Genomic DNA, 17,808 nt, shown 5'->3' on the forward strand with positions numbered 1-17,808 from the left:
CATTAAAATGCACAGGTGCCCAAGAGAACTTTTTTAGATAATGGCAATACATATCTTGACTATGACAAGCATTCTTATATACTGTTAGTAGGAGTGTAAATTGGTAAAGCTTTTTAGAGAGATAGTTTGACAATCCTTGTTCAAATTAAAATACACATACCCTTCAGCCCAACAATTCTGCTTTTGACTCATTTTAAAGAAATAGTCATATTCAATGTACAGAAAGTCCTGTACAAGGAATTTATCATACCTATTTGTAATAATGAAAAAAGCAATATGGGGAATCTTTATAGAAACTATGGCACATTCACACCATGGCATGACATGCAACTATTAAAATAAATGAGGTAGCTACATGTGTGCTGATAGGAAAAGATCTCAAAGACAATGTTAAATGAACTATAATTACAGCAGGCTACCTCAGGCTGCGAGTATGGGAGAGGGGAGTAAATGTAAAATTATATTTCTCTCTCTGTCTCTCTGTCTCTGTCTCTCTCTCTCATGGTAAATAATGTTTACTTCTGGGCATTGACTGGTATTTGTTGAAAAATGGAAAGAGGGATAAATGTCAAGGGAGAATTTGACCTTCTCCATCTATATTATTGTTTGAATTATTTTACAGTGAGAATGTATCCTTCCATTATTTTTATAATACTTAACAAGAATACAAAATAAAAAAGAAAGAAACAAGATGGTATAGTTCTGAAACCATTAGCCTCAAATTGGACACCTGCCTCAGGGCCTAGAAGAATAGCAGCTTCTCACTAAATATCTGTTGAATGAATAGGAGAATGAATGCTTTTGCCACTTTTCAGCTCTGTCACCTTGTTGAAGTCACTTCACACATGCAAACCCCAGTTCCTCTGTTTAAAGGAGGAATGAAATAATACCTATGAGGGTTATTGAGAAAATTAATTCATTCATTCCACAAATAGGTATCTGGCACCTGCCTTGTGCCAGGCCCTGGGAATGCATCAGTGCCAAAGACAAAGTTCCTCTTCTCTGGAAGCTTATGTTCTAGTGGGGGGAGTGAGAGGATGAACCGTAAGGGGTGAAGTCTGAAAGATGGAGCAGGGCCCAATCTACAGAGCTTCATGGGCCATGACAAGAAGTTCATGTTTTATTTTCAAATATGAAGGAAAGTCATTGAAGGGTTTGGAGGAGAATATTGCAATCCTCTTCCATAAAAGTAACAGGAAGCTGCTGAAAGGTTTTGAGCCGGGGAGTTTTAAGCTGTGTAGGGAGTAGACCATAAGCGGGTAGTTGTGGAAGTGGGGAGATCAGTGAGGATAAAGTCAAGGAGATGAGCAGCTTGGAGTGTTCTGCCTGGTGCTTACTATACTGCTGAATGCAGGCTGCCAAGAGGTCTCAGGGGGTAGGGGAAGAGGAAGCATCCTTCATCTCTTTGTCAAGCCACTGATCTGGACCCTGGGGTTGCAAAGAAGTGTATGAGTCCTTGTCAGGCACTTACAGTCCACTTGGGAAGACAGGACTTAGATACCTAATAAAAGCAAGTACAAACTGGCTCCAGAAAGCATATGCTAAGCGTTAAATAAGTTCTACAGTGAACAAGGGTTGCCATGGTCTCTGAGCAGGGAGAGGTCAGTGTGGACAAAGATGGTCAGTAAAGCCTAGAAGGTTGCTAAATAGTGTGACCATATTTCTCAGTTTGCCCAGGATGGCTCCAGTCTGTTAGCCCAATGTGATTATTAACGGTGCCTCCTTTAAAGACACTCTCAAAAATCCTGATTTGGGGAATTCCCTGGCGGTCCAGTGGTTAGGACTCGGTGCTTTCACTGCCATGGCGCCGGGTTCAATCAATCCCTGGTCTGGGAACTAAGATCCCGCAAGTTGCGCCGCGCAGCCAAAAAAAAAAAAATCCTGGTTTGGACAATATTTCATAGAGTAGTGCTGGTCATGAGGGCCCTGTGGAGCAAAGGGCCTCACATTTGAATACTTGACATTAACTCCAAATAATGGTCAACACTTAAATAGCATGCACTATGTACCAAACATAGTTTAAGAGCTTTACACATACGACTCATTTAATCCTCATCCCAACCCTATATGGTAGGTACTAGTATTATTCCCCTTGTACAGGTGAGGAAACTGAAGGACAGAGTGGTGAGAAACTTGCCCAAGGTCTCACAGATACTAAGTGACAGATACTAAGTGACAAACTAAACTAAGTGACAGATACTAAGTGACAAACTAAAGCCCTCTGGTGGAATTCATTCCTGGAGGTTAGTCTCAGTTCAATATACCCAGAGAAGCTAACATTTAAAATATTACACGTTTGTATCCCTTCAATTTTTCACTCTCACAGGAACCACACAAACAAACAAAAAATCAAATGCCCTGGGTCTACCTCAGCCTCAGAGACTCTGTCTAGCTTTTAGGTAAGGTGAGGTGAGGTGGAAGAGCATTCCAGGCTGAGGTCCAAGAGAAAGATGATAGTTAGGGAGAATCAGAAGTTTCAAGCAGGGAATCAAACTGTGAGGGTCCAAGAATGCTGGGCTAAGGAACCAGGATATTTTATTTTCTGAAGAAAAGAGAACGCTTTTAGCAAATTTCTATTTTGAAGGCAGTACATTGCACTAGATGGGAAGGAGAAAGGGAGAGAAGAGAGGGAAAGAGAAAAAGAGGTGAGTTTGGAGGGAAACACTGTCTTTAGACTTTCCCCCCAATTTCATAGACCCTCTCCCCCAATAAACACAGAAGAACTTCTTGCCTATTTCTCCTATTTGCTGACACTATTCACTACAATCCCTTGATTTCCTTGCTCCTCAAAAGTTCTTAGGATCCTTTCAGAAATAATACTCTTCCAGTCAGGAAAGGCTGAAGGGCTGAAAATTTCTAGTGGAGGGCCAGAGACGCCCAAAAGGAAAACAAAATCCCCCCCAAAACACAAACAAACAAAAAGGGAACCTTTACAGGGCCTCAGGGATCATCTGGTCCAACTTCTCATCATGCATGCATTCATTCATAAATATTATCTCTTTTACGCACCTACTATGTGTTGGGTACCCGGGAAAGAATAGGAGCAAAATACAGGCCCCGGCCTCACAGCAAAGAAGCCACCCGAGAACCAGAGAGGGACACTGAGCTGCCCAAAGCCACACAGCGAAAAATTCTGTGGCCGCACCGGGTCTCAACACGATTCCCTAGGGACGCCCTCTTCCCTTCTCCCCACAACTGTAAGTCGGGGGTCACAGCAAAACAGGTACCTTCAGGGCTTGGCGGCCCAAAGGGCTCCCGCGGCCCCAGACAAAATGCTACAAAGAACCAGGACCGGGACCAGCCCCGAGGGGTCGAGGCGGGGCCGGGAGGTCGAAAACGAACCATCTGGTTCCTGGACTGTCTGGAAGAGTACGCGGAGGCAGGAGGCCCTTTCGCGAAGGAATAATGCCCCTCTGCAGCTGCCGTAGCCGAGCAGGACGCGTCTTCCGGCCACGTTTCTCTGCCCGCGGAACTAAAGGGAGGAATTCAGGATGGCATATGTCGCCAGGAGTGAGGCCCTACTGTGCTCCGAGCAGTTCGGCTCCGGGACGGCCCGGGGCTGCCGCGCCGCTGCCGACGGGAGCCTGCAGTGGGAGCCCTGGGGGCGGCGCTGGTGGGGGTTCTCTGGGGCCTTCACAACGAAACCCGGAGGAAGAGATGGGGGCGAAAGGGTGGCTCCCGGGACGGCCGTCCCACCTCTTTCCCGGCTCCTGGCTGTCTTCCTGCCTCAGGGCTTCCCCGATAGCGTCAGCCCGGACTATCTGCCCTACCAGCTGTGGGATTCCGTGCAGGTCAGCCCGGCCGACTGGGGAAGGGAGCGACATGTAGCCGGGGCAGGGGAGACAGCGCGCCACCTCTCCCTCCCCGTTTGGACACTGAGGCCCAGAGCCGAGCTGTGACACGTCCCAGGCCACACACTCAGGAGAGCTGATAACAGGTCTTAGACCTCCATGCTCCTGCGCCCACTCCTCACCCCACTTCTTTTTTTCTCCAGGCCTTTGCTTCCAGCCTCTCGGGTTCCCTGGCCACCCACGCAGTCTTGCTGGGCATAGGGGTAGGGAACGCAAAAGCCTCTGTTTCAGCTGCCACGGCCACCTGGCTCGTGAAAGGTGAGCTGGACCCCTGGAGTCTCACCGATCGCTCCTCTCAGCTCTGCCATTTCTCTGTCCACTTTTTCCTTCGGCTGGGAAGCCCAGCCCCTCCTTTCCCCTTCTCCCAGTGTTTTGGCACCTAGCTCTGGGCTCTGATGAGTATGTTTATTTATGCATTCCTGTCTGATTAGATCCGGGAGCCAAGCCTCCCCACTTCCTAGAAGAGTGCCTTGTACCTCGTTAAAAAACAAAATTCAACTGAGTAAATTTTAAAGATTTGTATTGGCTTTATTGACGACTGACTAGTAACCCATGGCGGGAACACCCTCATCCCACCCACTAGCCTTGGTAGCTGCACTCCGTTCCCCATACGTACTGTGCAGTGTCCCTTAATCATCTGGAGCCCAGATCCCTAAGTAAACCGTCCCCTCCCGTTTACTCCTAATCTGTGGAGGACTGCCTAAGAGTTTGGTTTTTGAATAAAACTGCCAACTGCCTTGGGTGTGGGAAATTAGTTAATTCTAGACAGAAAGAGTTTTGTAATAGGTCCTGAGTGGCAGAGAGGAGGTTCGGGGAAGGATAAAAGGCGTTTTATATCCTCTGGGATACCAGATGATGCCATGAATAATAACTATAGTAACTATCTGTTGAATGTGTACCGCTTTTTGAAAAACCACTAAGGGGGGGAGAAAAAGATACAGTTTGGTACCGTGCTACTTAGAGAGTGAAGTAGAGAAGAAAAGGGAAACTGCCCACATCAGGAGGGCCAATGGCTCTCTCCACAATCCGTTGTCTTTCACTGTTGTTCCCAGTGGAGGTTTAAATCAGACCCAAGGTAAGGCTCATTCTGCACCTGGCATCAGCCTGGCCACAGCTCTGGTGAGCCTCCGTGGACCTTTTGGAGAATCTGGAGGCTCCTGCTTATACCCTTACCATGAAGACGAGCATACTGTCCAAATGTGAGTCACTGCTGGAAAGAAGCTCTTTCTCTGAGACTGCATATCAGTGGAGAAGTGGTGGTGATCTGTGCCTCTTGTCCTAGTTGTCTCTTCTTTTAATAATAATAGTTCCTGAACAGTACTTACTGTGTACCGGTCTTTAAATGTCCTGACTCAGTCTCCACAATAGTTCTGAGATGGGTATTGTCATTATCTCCATTTTATAGATGGGAAAACTGAGGCACAGAACGGTAACTTGCCCAGGGTCACGGATGTGAACCCAGGAGGTTTAGTTCCAGAGTACATTTTCATACCACCGCACTGTGCTTAATTTGGATCTTTTCCATTCCTCTCCTATTGGTTAATTGTTTGGAATGCAGTGGGAGCTTGGGTCAGTAGTTCCATGTCATTTCTAAGCACCCTAGTCTTATCACCAACATGTTGCTTATGTATGTCTTCAGCTCAGGCAAGTTATTAAGAAAAAAATAAGACCATTTTAAGATGTGGAAAAATATCCTCTTACTTTAAAGCCTGTTGTTGATATTAAAGGAAACCCCCTTAACTAGAAAGGATATTACAAACTTGTTTCCATCAAACATGGGAAATTTGTATGCAGAGCTTTATATAAGAAACTCCCTTGGAATTTTTTGATGTGGTCACTTTTAGTTACAGATCTCTTAATAGAACATGATGTTAATTGTCATAACTAGCAATAGTAATACTACTAGCAGCCAATATTTTGCCAGCTGAGTGTATGCCAGGCGTTTTGACGTGTAATATGTAACTTAATCTCTGCGGCAGCTATATTAGGTAGATGCCTTTATGAGTATCTTTTTCAGAGGGGGAAGCTGAGGCACAGAGAGGTTTAGTAACTTGCCTAAGGTCACATAGGGCCAGGATTTGGACCCAGGCCCACTGACTCCTGTGTCCCACTCTTAACCACCCACTCTTTGGCCAGTTAGGATTTCAGAGTGGAGCCGAGTACAATTTATGGACAGTTGTTGATCCCTTACTAGGACTCAAAATTTTGAGATCTTACAGCATGGACAGTTGTAAGTGAGGCAGAGAGGAGCAGGTGGGAATTAAGTTTCCTGGTCAGCTAATAGGGAGGATGTATGTCACTGCATCCTATTGCCAACCTCCAGATTCTGACAAGGGCCCTGCCGACCGCCTCCGATGAAAGATAGAGTAGGCCCCTTTCTTGTGTGAAGGACATACATACCTGATTGGCAAAGACTGTGCAGTCGGGGGGAAGAAAAATAGTCTGGCCCTGTGAGCTCTCACCCCGTAAAAGTAACCTTGCCATGTTCAGAGTCACTAAAATGATCCAATACAAAAATCTTGAACAATGAAAATTTTGTGTAGAATTAAAAGTACTTGAAAGGAGGAGTGTGGGTGAGTGACAGCGGGAGGAGGCTTCTAAACCCACCCTGGGAAGTATAACTTCCATGGACAGAGGGGACAGAAATAGAGAAGCCAAGCAGGCCAGATGGGAAATGTGTTGTACACACGCCTCTGAATGAGGCAGCTGCTACTCAGCCCCAGCCAACTGGAGCGGTAAGGGGAAGCAGGCCTGGTGCTGCCGTGTCTTCAGGTTCTTCTCGGAAAGCTGTAAATCCAGATTTTCTTGAAAATGCCCCATTTTCGTTTATCAATCCTAGAGCTTCAGTTGCTTCATCTAAAGGGGATGATCCCTCAAGCTTGTAGAATTGTTGTGACGATTGAAAGACTTGGGTATTTCAGGTTTCTGCCAGAGTGCTTAGTGGTCTCCTTCAAGTCCAAGGCTGGGTAAAGATGTCTAGCTAGAAGGGGTCAATGCCCAAGGATGGCCGCCGTGGCAAGAGGAGAATGAGGAAGGCTGGCCCATGTCACCACCTTTATATGTCGTGGGACGTTCTCATCCCTCCTACCCACAACCTAGTTCTCCTTCTTGCAGTCCCCCACTTAAGGGTCCCTTCCCTCAAACTCAAACAAGCTAAGGGTCCTCTGCCTGCTCTGCCTGTCCTTCCCAGTGCCCGCAGTGTGAGGCCTTCTCAGTTTGATTCTAGAACAGTCCTTCTTTGTGATCCCCCTGCTGGGCTTAATGAGTACTACTCTCAGTATAAGGTAGGGTCTAAATCAGTGGTCGGCAAACTTTCTGTAAAGGACCAGACTGTAAAGATTTTACGCTTTGCAGGCTGTACAGTTTCACTTGCAGCAACTTGATTTTGCCGTCGTGTTATGAAAAAAGCCATAGACAGTCTGGAAACAAATGGCACAGCTGTGTTCCAGTAAAACTATTTACAAAAACGGTGAAGAAGCCCACAGACCACCGTTAACTGACCCTTGGTCTAAATCAGTGTTTTTCGTAGTGGCTGCTGTCTGCTTTTACACTGGCTTTTGAGCCTGGAACCATGACTCTGGCTCACTGTGGTGCGCTCCAGGCCTCACGGCAGTGGGTAGCCAAGAAGCACTTGTGCAAGTGAAGGTCTAGTGGATTCCAGAGACCTCTGTGACTCTCCCTAGTCTGAGGAGGCCTCTCCCTCTGCCCCACACTCCCAGCTTGCTTGTCACCAGCCTGCAGTTCAGATCCTTTTTACTTATTTATACTCTGATGACCACCTGTGAACCCACTGCGCAACCTAAGAGCTAGAATATCAACAATAACCTCTGAACTTTCCACACAGAATTTCCTGCTTTTTATAAAAATAGTTTTACCATATAGATATATATACCCAAACAGTATATTGTTTAGTCTCAGTCGTTTTCGAGCTTTATGAAGAGTGTACTGTGCTGTACGTAGTCATCATGACTTACTTTTCCATGCAGGATGATAATACTAGGATTCATCCATGCCGATGTGGGTAATTGTGGTCCATTAGATTTTCACTGCTGTCTAGTATGCCCCTGAGTAAATGTACCAGAATTTGTTTATGCATTCTCCTGTTGATGAGCATTTGCATTATTCCCAGGTTTTTGCTGTTATAAACAATGCTGCAAAGAATATTCCTGGTCCTTGTCTCTTGGTGTGCATGGGTACCTAGTTCTCTGGGGTACATGCTGAGGGACTGCTAAGTCTAGGCACTTCTGACCCCATAATGCAGCTACGTCTGTCTAGAACTTATACCAGACTGAGCTTCCAAGGGCAGCGATCCAAGATGGAAAGCCGTCTCAGTGCCAGGCTCTGCCAGGCCCTACAGCCCCCAAGGCTCTTGCTTGTTCCTTACCGATACCTCTCTCCCTCAGATTCAACTGGCATGCTGGGCCGCATCATCTTTGCCTGGTGGATGGGGTGAGTTTTTCTTCCCGATCTGCAGACTTCTAGCCACTCTCCCTAGACAGGAGTCATGTCTTTCTCAGCCCTGGCTGTATTTTCAGCTCCCCCTCTTTCCTACCAGTCTCCAGGGGCGGGGAGATTTAGCAGGTATATCAGAGCTAAGGAGTCTTTAGTGAGTACCCAGTACAGGTGACTTGCCCGGGGTCACCAAGCAGTGAAGCCACAGAGCCATTGCCAGGATGAGATCTGCCTTCAAGAGCACCGATTTGCCCCTCTGCTGCCCATCATGGAAAAGCACAGGGAGCCACAGGCTCTGAGCATCCTCTGCTGGCTTGTTAAAGACAAGCTTGGATGGGACAGTGCTCAGCCCGGAAGGAATACCTTTACTCCAGAGGCTACTGTGGCGGCTTAGATACTTGGTTGGACTTCGCTAAGATGAGTGGGGAGTGGGCTTGGGTAGGCTATCAGGATCCCTGTCCGACGTGGGATCCACATCACCATTTATCTAGAAGGGATTGAGGGTGTCGTGCTGCCTGCTTCCTCCTTGAGTCACTACTGGGTGACCTCAGGAGTGAGTTAGTGTCTGCCATCAGTCGTGGTTGTGAGGTGCAGTGAGCTACGTAAAGTGCGTAGCACGTAATAAGTGTTCAGTAAACACCAACTGCAATTACTAACCCTAACTGGGCCTCGCCAGCTCTCTGTGTATCCTCTCCAGTCCTTATAATAACTGTGTAGAGCAGGATTGAATGTGTACCTTTTCCAGATGTGAAGCAGACCAAGTCACACAGCTTGTAACTGGTGGGATGGGATTTGAACCTAAAGCCTGTGGTCTTTCTGTGGCATCAGGCAGAGCCCAAGACCAGGCCCACGTGTTCTAGTCCTGCCTTTGCCATATATTCGCTCCATCAGGAGTTCCCCATGTGTGTCCCGTGCCCCGTCCAGGAATGCTCCCTTTCCCGCTAGGAGATTTCAAGTTAAGGGTCAGGGCTAATGCTGCAAATTCTGAGCTGGGCAGGGGACTGCAGCATCTCCTGCCACTGGGATCTTGGAGAAGTAGTCCCTGGGGGTTTGTGCAAGGGCCAGGGTGTCACTCGGCCTGCAGAGGAGGGAACCATCTGCGGCATCGTGTAATAGAGATATCCTAGGCTGGATGTCAGAGCCTGGCTCTTTCGGCCTTTTCCCCCCACCTCCCATCTGATCCGAGGGAAGTCATATCCCTCTCTGGGCTAGTTGTCTATAACATGCAGGATAGTGTTTACACTGAATGTATTGTTTATAGAATATGTGGACTTCTTGCTGGGTACCTTCTATGAAGCAGAAGGAAGAGGAGGAGAGTTGGCAGAGGACCCCAAGGATGGCCTTTCTCCCAGGAGGACCCGAGGGTGGGGAGCAGCCACAAGGCAGTCAGCTTTTTCCTTTGGTGCCTCATGGGTTAGTAACGGGGAAATATGAGTGACCACTGAAGGTCCTCCCAGCTAATGGTGGCATTTCAGGCAGCAGTGACAGGGTGTGGGGACAGATGTCTGGCTGGGGTGTGGGTTTTCCTGAGCCCTTCGGACCTTTCCAAGGCATAGGAATGGCCTGCACTGCCCACAGGCTGTGTTTTCTCCTTAAATCCAAATTGCAAACCAACCTCTCCTCCCCCACAGGAGCAAAATGGACTGTAATGCCAAGCAGTGGAGGTGAGAAGGGGCTGGAACTGAGGGGAGGGGAGTCTTCTAGTATGAAGGTCTCTGACCTCTGACCTCTTATCCCTTCCCCCAGGCTTTTTGCCGACATCCTCAATGATGTAGCCATGTTCCTCGAGATTATGGCTCCCATATTCCCCATCTGTTTCACCATGACCATCTGCATCAGCAACCTGGCCAAGGTACCCACCTCTGGGGCACCCCTGGACCCAAGATGCCTGCCCTGGTGGTGCTGTGTGCAGGCTCACTCGGGGCCCACAGGGGATCCCAGCCTGGACCCAGTGTTCAAGGCATTTCTAGAAGAGTGAAGAAGTTTAGATGTTTCTTCTGGGACTCAGCCATGTATTCTGATCCTCCTCCAGCCAGACAGCCTCTAGAGCCTCAGAGAGTCAGTCTAAGGCAGTGTCTGGAGCCACGGGACTGGTGAGGGAGCTCTGAGCTGAAAGAGAGTACGGGTGGTCCAGTGTCAACATCTTGGGACCAGCTCCCTGGCTACCTTTCATTCTTTCAGTAAAATATTTAGGGTGCCTACTGCATGTTCGGCACAAAATACAGGCCCTCCCATCTTTGAAAGAAAGCCACACATAATTAAATATTTATCAAGTGATAGCTATAGGTATTCCAGATGAGAAGTGTAGGGGGCTGCAGGAGGGTTCATCAGGGAATCTGGCCTGGTCCAGGGATGTAGGAAGGTCTTCCCTGGAGCTGGGTTCTGAAGTATGAGTGTGAGGTACAGCGTGGGCATTCTGAGCAGAAAGAACAGTGCAGGTCAAGGTCCAGTGGCAAGACAGCACAGACCGGAGAGCAAGGCTGAAGGGTGATTGGGCTGAATCCAAGCTCTTCTCCGCCATGCTGCTCACCCTCATGGTTCCTTCAAGTTGGCCTCATCCAGATGAGGAAACAGGCCTAGCAAGGTTCGGTAAAGAGCTCAGCCTGTCTTCCCCACAGGGTTAAGTACCTGGCACAGAGTAAAGAGTCTTAAGAAGATATGTAAGACCCATCTTAAAGGCCCATCCATCTGTTCAGAATCACTTGTGTTTCTCTGCTGGGCACTACTGATATTTAGGATTTTAGGAACAGTTCTTTGTGGTGGAGGCCACTGAGCTTCCCTGGCCCAGGCGCTAAAGGCCGTGAGCACCCCCTCCCCCTCCAGGGCAGGCGACCACAGAGAAACCAAGGATTGTGACCTCTGCCTAAATTCTGCACTAAGCTCCGCCTTGCGGGCCTCGGTCTCTTCATCTGTCGAATAAGGGACTCGAACAGGGCCATGAACTTCCCCTTCCCCACCTTCCTGCCCCTCCCTGGAGTTCCAGCACCTCCATCCCTGAGGTGCACCAACCAGAAGCCTGGTTGTCACCCATGCCTTCATCTCCTCCCCCTTTACCTGTCACCCTCAGCTAAACCTCCATTCACGTCTGTTATTTGCACTCTTAAATCTCTCCAGTCCTTTCACGCCTCCATCACCATGTCACCTGGTGATTCCTTGCTGCTGAAAAAGCACAGTTATTTCCTACGTCATCTCCCTGCGTCTATTCTCACCCCTCTTCAGTCCTTCTCAGAGCAACCCTATAGTCCTTATCAGAGTGGAAATCAAATCAGGTCACTTCCCTGTGCCCGTTGCTCTTGGTATAAAGACCTTACAAGGCTTGGTAAGTTCTATGTGATCAGGTCCCCGCCCATAACTCCAGCCTCATTTTGATCCACATTCCTCTTACCTTCAAACAAACACTGCCTATGTAACAACTTGTTTATTTGTTTACCATCTGATGATTTTTAAGCTTCATGAGGGCAGGGGTTGTATTGAAGTCTCTCACAGCACCTAAATCTGTATCTGACATCTAAAAGAGATTTGATAAACATGAACGAAGTCAGTGACCCTAATCGATGAGCTCTCCCATCTCAGAGGGAGAGCCCTAGGAGGTCAGGGCCACCGGTGTGGGTTTGGAACTGGCCTGGAAGGCTTGGCTAGGCCTCGACTGGGGCAGGAAGACAGTGGAGTTAGTTCCAGGCAGGCAGAATGTAAGCACCAAGTTGGAAACCAGACTTGGCTCTGCAAGGGGGAGGGTGCAGCCAAAGCAGAAGTTGGAGGCTGGGGAGGTTCTGGGCTAAGAATGGTCTGTGGGCCTCCACCTTGCGGGGAGAAAGTGAGTTTCCTTGGGGCTGGGTCCACAGGGTGGTGTGACAGGCAGACCTTCAGTTTTCTCCTGGAGCAAGACAGGGGAGGTGGGCCTAGTGGAAATGCGGCATGAGAACAGGAGACCAAGGACGGCATTCAGGGTTTTGCTGCGGGGTGGCCTGAGGCCCAGTTTTCTTAAACTGGTTTGAGCCATTTGTTTGGCTCACCCACAGAAACTCCTGTGTTGCATTAGGTTATGGCCACTCTGACTTTCACTCTTCCCTTTCCCAACCCAGTGCATTGTGGGCGTGGCTGGTGGGGCCACTCGGGCCGCACTGACCATGCATCAGGCCCGGAGAAACAACATGGCCGACGTGTCAGCCAAGGACGGCAGCCAGGTGAGCAGCCAGAATTGGAGGGATGGTGGGGGGTGCGCGGATGTACCGGAGGGGATCAGACATCAGACCAAGCCACGATTTGGGCATATGAAGAGAAGCACCTGAGTGCTCCTACGGGGCGGGGTGGGAGACAGGCGGGAGGAAATGTAGCTTCTCCCTGCTCTGACTCTTAGGATAGGTAGTCGGTGTGAGGGCTCGGGCTCGGGCTCTGGCGGCAACAAGTCCGAGCTGGTCATCTCAGCCCCTGCCTGCTGCCCTTGAGGCCAAGAGGGACCCCTTGCCCTGGACCTCACCCTCTCTAGGCAGAGCCCCACCCTGGGAGGTGCATGTTCTGACCCCATGAGGCCCCACACGTTAAAGCGCCTGGCATGTGAGGAGGCCGGAGTCACTGCAGAGGCCTCCACTGGGCAGTCTAGCGAAGCCCTTCCGGCCCAGCCCTCACCTGACCAAAGGAGCCTGAAGTGGAGGTGGAGGCACCCTTAGGCTGAACCCTTCAGGTATCGCCTCCCTCCGTACCCCGGTGCTAAGCGCCTATGTGCACTGCATCGTTTACCTCTCACACCAACCCTCTAAGGTGGATACTTTTATTATATCTCTTTTACAGATGGGGAAGGTGAGGCCCAGGGTGGTCACAAGTGTGATGGTTTTCTTTGACACTGAAGCAATTTAGAAACCTCTGTTCTCTCCAGTCCTACTTTCTGGCCTTCTCTTATATTGTTTTATTAAATAGAATTTCATTTAAAAAATTGACTAACTCCTTTCAATAATATTAACACAAGCTAATGTTTTTTAAACATTAACCATGTGCCAACTATTTCATGTGGATGAACTCGTTAAACCCTTACAGTGGTCTTGTGCAGGGCTGTTCATTGTTGCCACTCTACAGATGAGGGGGAAAAAGGCACCGAATGGTTGAGTCTCCCTGGGTCCCTTTGGACACATCCCTTCTCCCCGGAAATGGTTGGATGAGTTCTTCCCCATTATCACTTCCACAGGTTGTTAGGGAGGGGAAATAAGTACAACCAGCCCCATGCCTGCTGTCTCACCTGCCCTCTTTCTAACCCCCAGCCCCTTCCACCCCCAGATGCATTTTCCCAGGCCCCAGGGCTTCCTCAGTTCACGGAGGCAGTAACATCAGTGGGGCAACGAGACGCGTGCTCAGCCCCAGACTCAGCCCCTGCTTTCTGCTGTTGTTGCTTTGCTGCCAGTTGATGTGGCTGCTGGAAATGACTGTTCCCACCTGGGGGGAGGGGAGGTCCCTCTGCCCCTGAGCTCCAAGGCCCCTGATCCCCAGTTTACTGTCACACCCACAGCCTTTATTTCCACGGCCCGTCCCTTTGCCAGGACGAGTGGGTAAGAAGAGCTGCAGTCTCAGGCCCGCTCTGTGCCAGAACCAACTCTCCCCGGGAACCCCGTAGTCAGGGACACCAGTCCAGACTCCTCCTCTCTCATGATGAGTTGGGGGGCGGTGGCCAGGGGTCTTTTCCCCTGGGGTAAGCTCAGTCGGGCCATCTCAGACCATCAGAGGGTCTGATAATGTTGATTCTCAAGGGAAGTTTGGATCTTGTGCTTTTCTTCCTGGGTGGTTCCTTGACCCCTTTGCAAAAAGCATCTGCTGGTTACTGGGCGGATGGACCTTTTTTTCTGTTTTTCGGGGTTTTTTGTTTGTTCTGGCCACGCTGCATGGTTTGCAGGATCTTAGTTCCCTGACCGGGGATCGAACCCATGCCCCCTGCAGTGGAAGTGCGGAGTCCTAACCACAGGACTGCCAGGGAATTCCCTTTTTTTTTTTTTTTTTAAACCACCAAATAAAGTAGTTTTAATCTGTGGACATTTACTTGCCTGAGTGTAGGGCTACACTTTGACTCTTGCAAAACAAAGAAGGCATGTTCCACAGGCATTCCAAGGGCATTGCACCTACCTGGGCAGAGAAGCAGCTGGTATCTTAAATGACAGCTCACTCATCAAAAACGTTAAAAGTTTCCTAGGCACCCTTATCAGTGTAGGGAGTGTCTGGGGCAGGGAGGGGTGTGGTGAAAGGCACTCAGGGGTATTCCTTCTGGCCTGGAGGGGAGCCCTCCAGCTCCCATCCCCTCTGCCATTTTCCAGGAGACGCTGGTAAGCCTGGCAGGGCTCCTGGTCAGCCTCTTGATGCTTCCCCTGGTGTCAGATTGCCCTAGGTAAGCCGGGACCAAGGGCAGCGAGGAGGCGCCCCGCTGGGCCTCCGCTCCTGTTGACCACCTCACTCTGTCACCCCAGCTTAAGCCTTGGCTGCTTCTTTCTCCTCACTGCCCTCCACATCTATGCCAACTACCGGGCAGTCCGGGCCCTTGTCATAGAGACCTTGAACGAAGGCCGGCTCTGGCTGGTCCTGAAGCACTTCCTTCAGCGGGGAGAGGTACTTGGCCCCGCTTCAGCCAATCAGATGGAGCCGCTGTGGACAGGTGAGCCAGCCCCTCGGTTTCAAGTTTCCTATGTCTCCCCCTGCCTGGGCCTCCTGACTCCAGCTTCCCACAGGTTTCTGGCCATCTCTGTCTCTATCCCTGGGGGTCCCCCTACACCGTGTGACTTCCAGGTGAGTGGCCCAGCGTCTCCCACCCATCACCACGGTCACCCCCTCCCCACACGGGCTCCCTGTTCTGATCATGCACTGGCCTCCCCCAACCAAGCCCCACCTCTCTGGTTCTCTATTTCCACCGAACAGACTTGGGGGTCAGTGTGGGTGCTTGAGGGCAGCAGGTGTATAACATGAAGTAGATATAAGGGATCTTATATTTGTTGGATGCAGGAAGAAAGGAAGGGTTGATGTGGGGGAGGGGTAACGGCTGAGGGATGGATGGCAAGGAGGTGCAGGACAGTTAGGGTTAACAGTTAGGTGGCTCTGCAGTTGACTGGGTGGTCACTGCTGCCTTTGTCTTCTCCTCCCCCACTGCACGCTCTTCTCTCCTTCAGTGTCTTTGAGCTGCAAAAGCTGGTTGAGGGGCACCAAGAACCCTACCTCCTTCGCTGGGACAGGTCACAAAGTAAGTGTGCCGCGTTCCCCCAGCTTCCGACTCACCCTCCCGGGCTCAGCCTCTCATTCCTCCAGCCCCGGGGCCCCAAGCCCTGGACACGCGCTGGACAGTTTGGAGTCTGCCTAGTGTCCTGAAGGGAGCTCTAGACTAAGACTGATGCATTCAGCTTGTAGCTACATGCCCCAGTAAAGTTCCCTTTACCACTCTGTAAAATGGCGCTAACAATACCTGCCTTATTAGCTGCAGGGTTTCCATGAGGATCAAATAAGGTGACTATGTAAAAGCACTGTGTACATTGTAGCACACTCAGATAGGGTTAAGACCTTTGGTTATCCCTGAGGAGCCACTTTCCTCTCCTATCCGGTGTCACCTCTTGAGGAAACATGTACTAAAGTTTACTGGTCTGCTGGTCGTGTGTTAAAAGCTGCTTATTCTCACTAGCCATTAAAGACGTGCAAAATAAACCCACCTCAGGGAGCTGCTCTGAAGTTGTATCTTGGAAATTACTTGGCCGGAGCACTGGGGAGCAACATGAGATGAAGTTGGAAAGGAAAGGGTGAGAGATGGCCTTTCATGCCAGGCCAAGGCCTTTGGGCCAGACAGGGATGAAGCAGGCTGGTAGGCCTGAGAGTGTTTGGGGACGTGGCCCTTCCCTGGTACCAGTCTGTCCCTGGGTCTCTCCAGACCAGGTACAGGTTGTCCTGAGCCAGATGGCAGGCCCTGAGACCATTCTGAGGGCTGCCACTCACGGACTGGTGCTTGGAGCCCTGCAGGGAGATGGACCCCTCCCAGGAGAGCTGGAGGGACTGAGGAACCGAGTACGGGCTGGTAAGCGCCTCACAATCTAGGCTGCTTCTGACTCAAAGCGGGGTGGAGAGAGGAAGGACCCTGTTCGGCTTGGGGAACCCAAGAGCTTCTGGTTCTTCACCCCACTCCAGGTCCTGAGAAAGAGAGCTGCATCATCGTCAGGGAGACCCACCAAGTGTTGGACAAGCTATTTCCAAAGTTCTTGAAAGGTAATATCCTTCTGCTTCATGGCTCCTAGGCCTTCTCCCAGAGGCCCTGCCTACCCCCATCCCCACCCCTTCACCTAGAGGGTGGAAGACCTGGGTTTCTCTCTGTGATCTCAAGTCTGGACCTCAGTTTCCCTGTCTGCAGGATGGGGAGGTTAGGATGGCCTCTGAGGCGCTGTCAGTGTTGACAGACTATGAATCCCAGTTGGCATTGGAGAATGGTGGGCGGGGGGTGGGGTAAGGCTCACAAATTACTGATGATGCTCTTTCATTTAGCACCTACTCCATTCTGGTCCTTTTTCATGTGCTGCTCAATTAATTTTTGCTACAACCAGATGAGGTTTTAGGCTCATTTTATGCCAGAGATTACCCAGCAGAGGCAAGGGGAACCTGAGCAGTACACCCAGCCCGTGCTGCTCCTTCCCCCTCCCCAGGGTCAGCCCAGAGTCTCCTCCCCAGCAGTATCCCTATGCCCCCTCCCCAGGGTCAGCCCAGAGTCTCCTCCCCAGCAGTATCCCTATGCCCCCTCCCCAGGGTCAGCCCAGAGTCTCCTCCCCAGCAGTATCCCTATGCCCCCTCCCCAGGGTCAGCCCAGAGTCTCCTCCCCAGCAGTATCCCTATGCCCCCTCCCCAGGGTCAGCCCAGAGTCTCCTCCCCAGCAGTATCCCTATGCCCCCTCCCCAGGGTCAGCCCAGAGTCTCCTCCCCAGCAGTATCCCTATGCCCCCTCCCCAGGGTCAGCCCAGAGTCTCCTCCCCAGCAGTATCCCTATGCCCCCTCCCCAGGGTCAGCCCAGAGTCTCCTCCCCAGCAGTATCCCTATGCCCCCTCCCCAGGGTCAGCCCAGAGTCTCCTCCCCAGCAGTATCCCTATGCCCCCTCCCCAGGGTCAGCCCAGAGTCTCCTCCCCAGCAGTATCCCTATGCCCTCTCCCCAGGGTCAGCCCAGAGTCTCCTCCCCAGCAGTATCCCTATGCCCTCTCCCCAGGGTCAGCCCAGAGTCTCCTCCCCAGCAGTATCCCTATGCCCCCTCCCCAGGGTCAGCCCAGAGTCTCCTCCCCAGCAGTATCCCTATGCCCCCTCCCCAGGGTCAGCCCAGAGTCTCCTCCCCAGCAGTATCCCTATGCGCTATCACCAGGACTGCAGGATGCGGGCTGGAGGACTGAAAATCACCAGCTAGAGGTGGATGAGTGGAGGGCCACATGGCTCCTGTGTCCAGAAAAGAAGCTCTTGTGAGCAGCCCAGCCAGAGGCCCAGGTCCCAGGACAGGAGCCTGGAGCAAGGACACTTCGGTCACA

The 17,808-nt window shown here is 50.8% G+C and overlaps 1 protein-coding gene across 1 annotated transcript; it reads left to right on the forward strand.

Moving 5' to 3' along the window:
- Positions 1–3,491: 3,491 nt before the first annotated feature.
- RUSF1 (RUS family member 1) lies at positions 3,492–17,746 on the forward strand. Its single transcript, XM_065893171.1, has 13 exons — positions 3,492–3,791; positions 3,995–4,109; positions 8,255–8,300; positions 9,935–9,967; positions 10,050–10,155; positions 12,386–12,487; positions 14,597–14,667; positions 14,747–14,931; positions 15,005–15,062; positions 15,440–15,510; positions 16,186–16,329; positions 16,440–16,517; positions 17,649–17,746. The coding sequence occupies exons 1-13, from the start codon at positions 3,492–3,494 to the stop codon at positions 17,744–17,746; spliced, it is 1,407 nt and encodes a 468-aa protein (XP_065749243.1).
- The last annotated feature ends 62 nt before the right edge of the window (positions 17,747–17,808 follow it).

Source organism: Phocoena phocoena, chromosome 15 (assembly GCF_963924675.1).
Source record: "Phocoena phocoena chromosome 15, mPhoPho1.1, whole genome shotgun sequence".
Taxonomy (NCBI): Eukaryota; Metazoa; Chordata; class Mammalia; order Artiodactyla; family Phocoenidae; genus Phocoena; species Phocoena phocoena.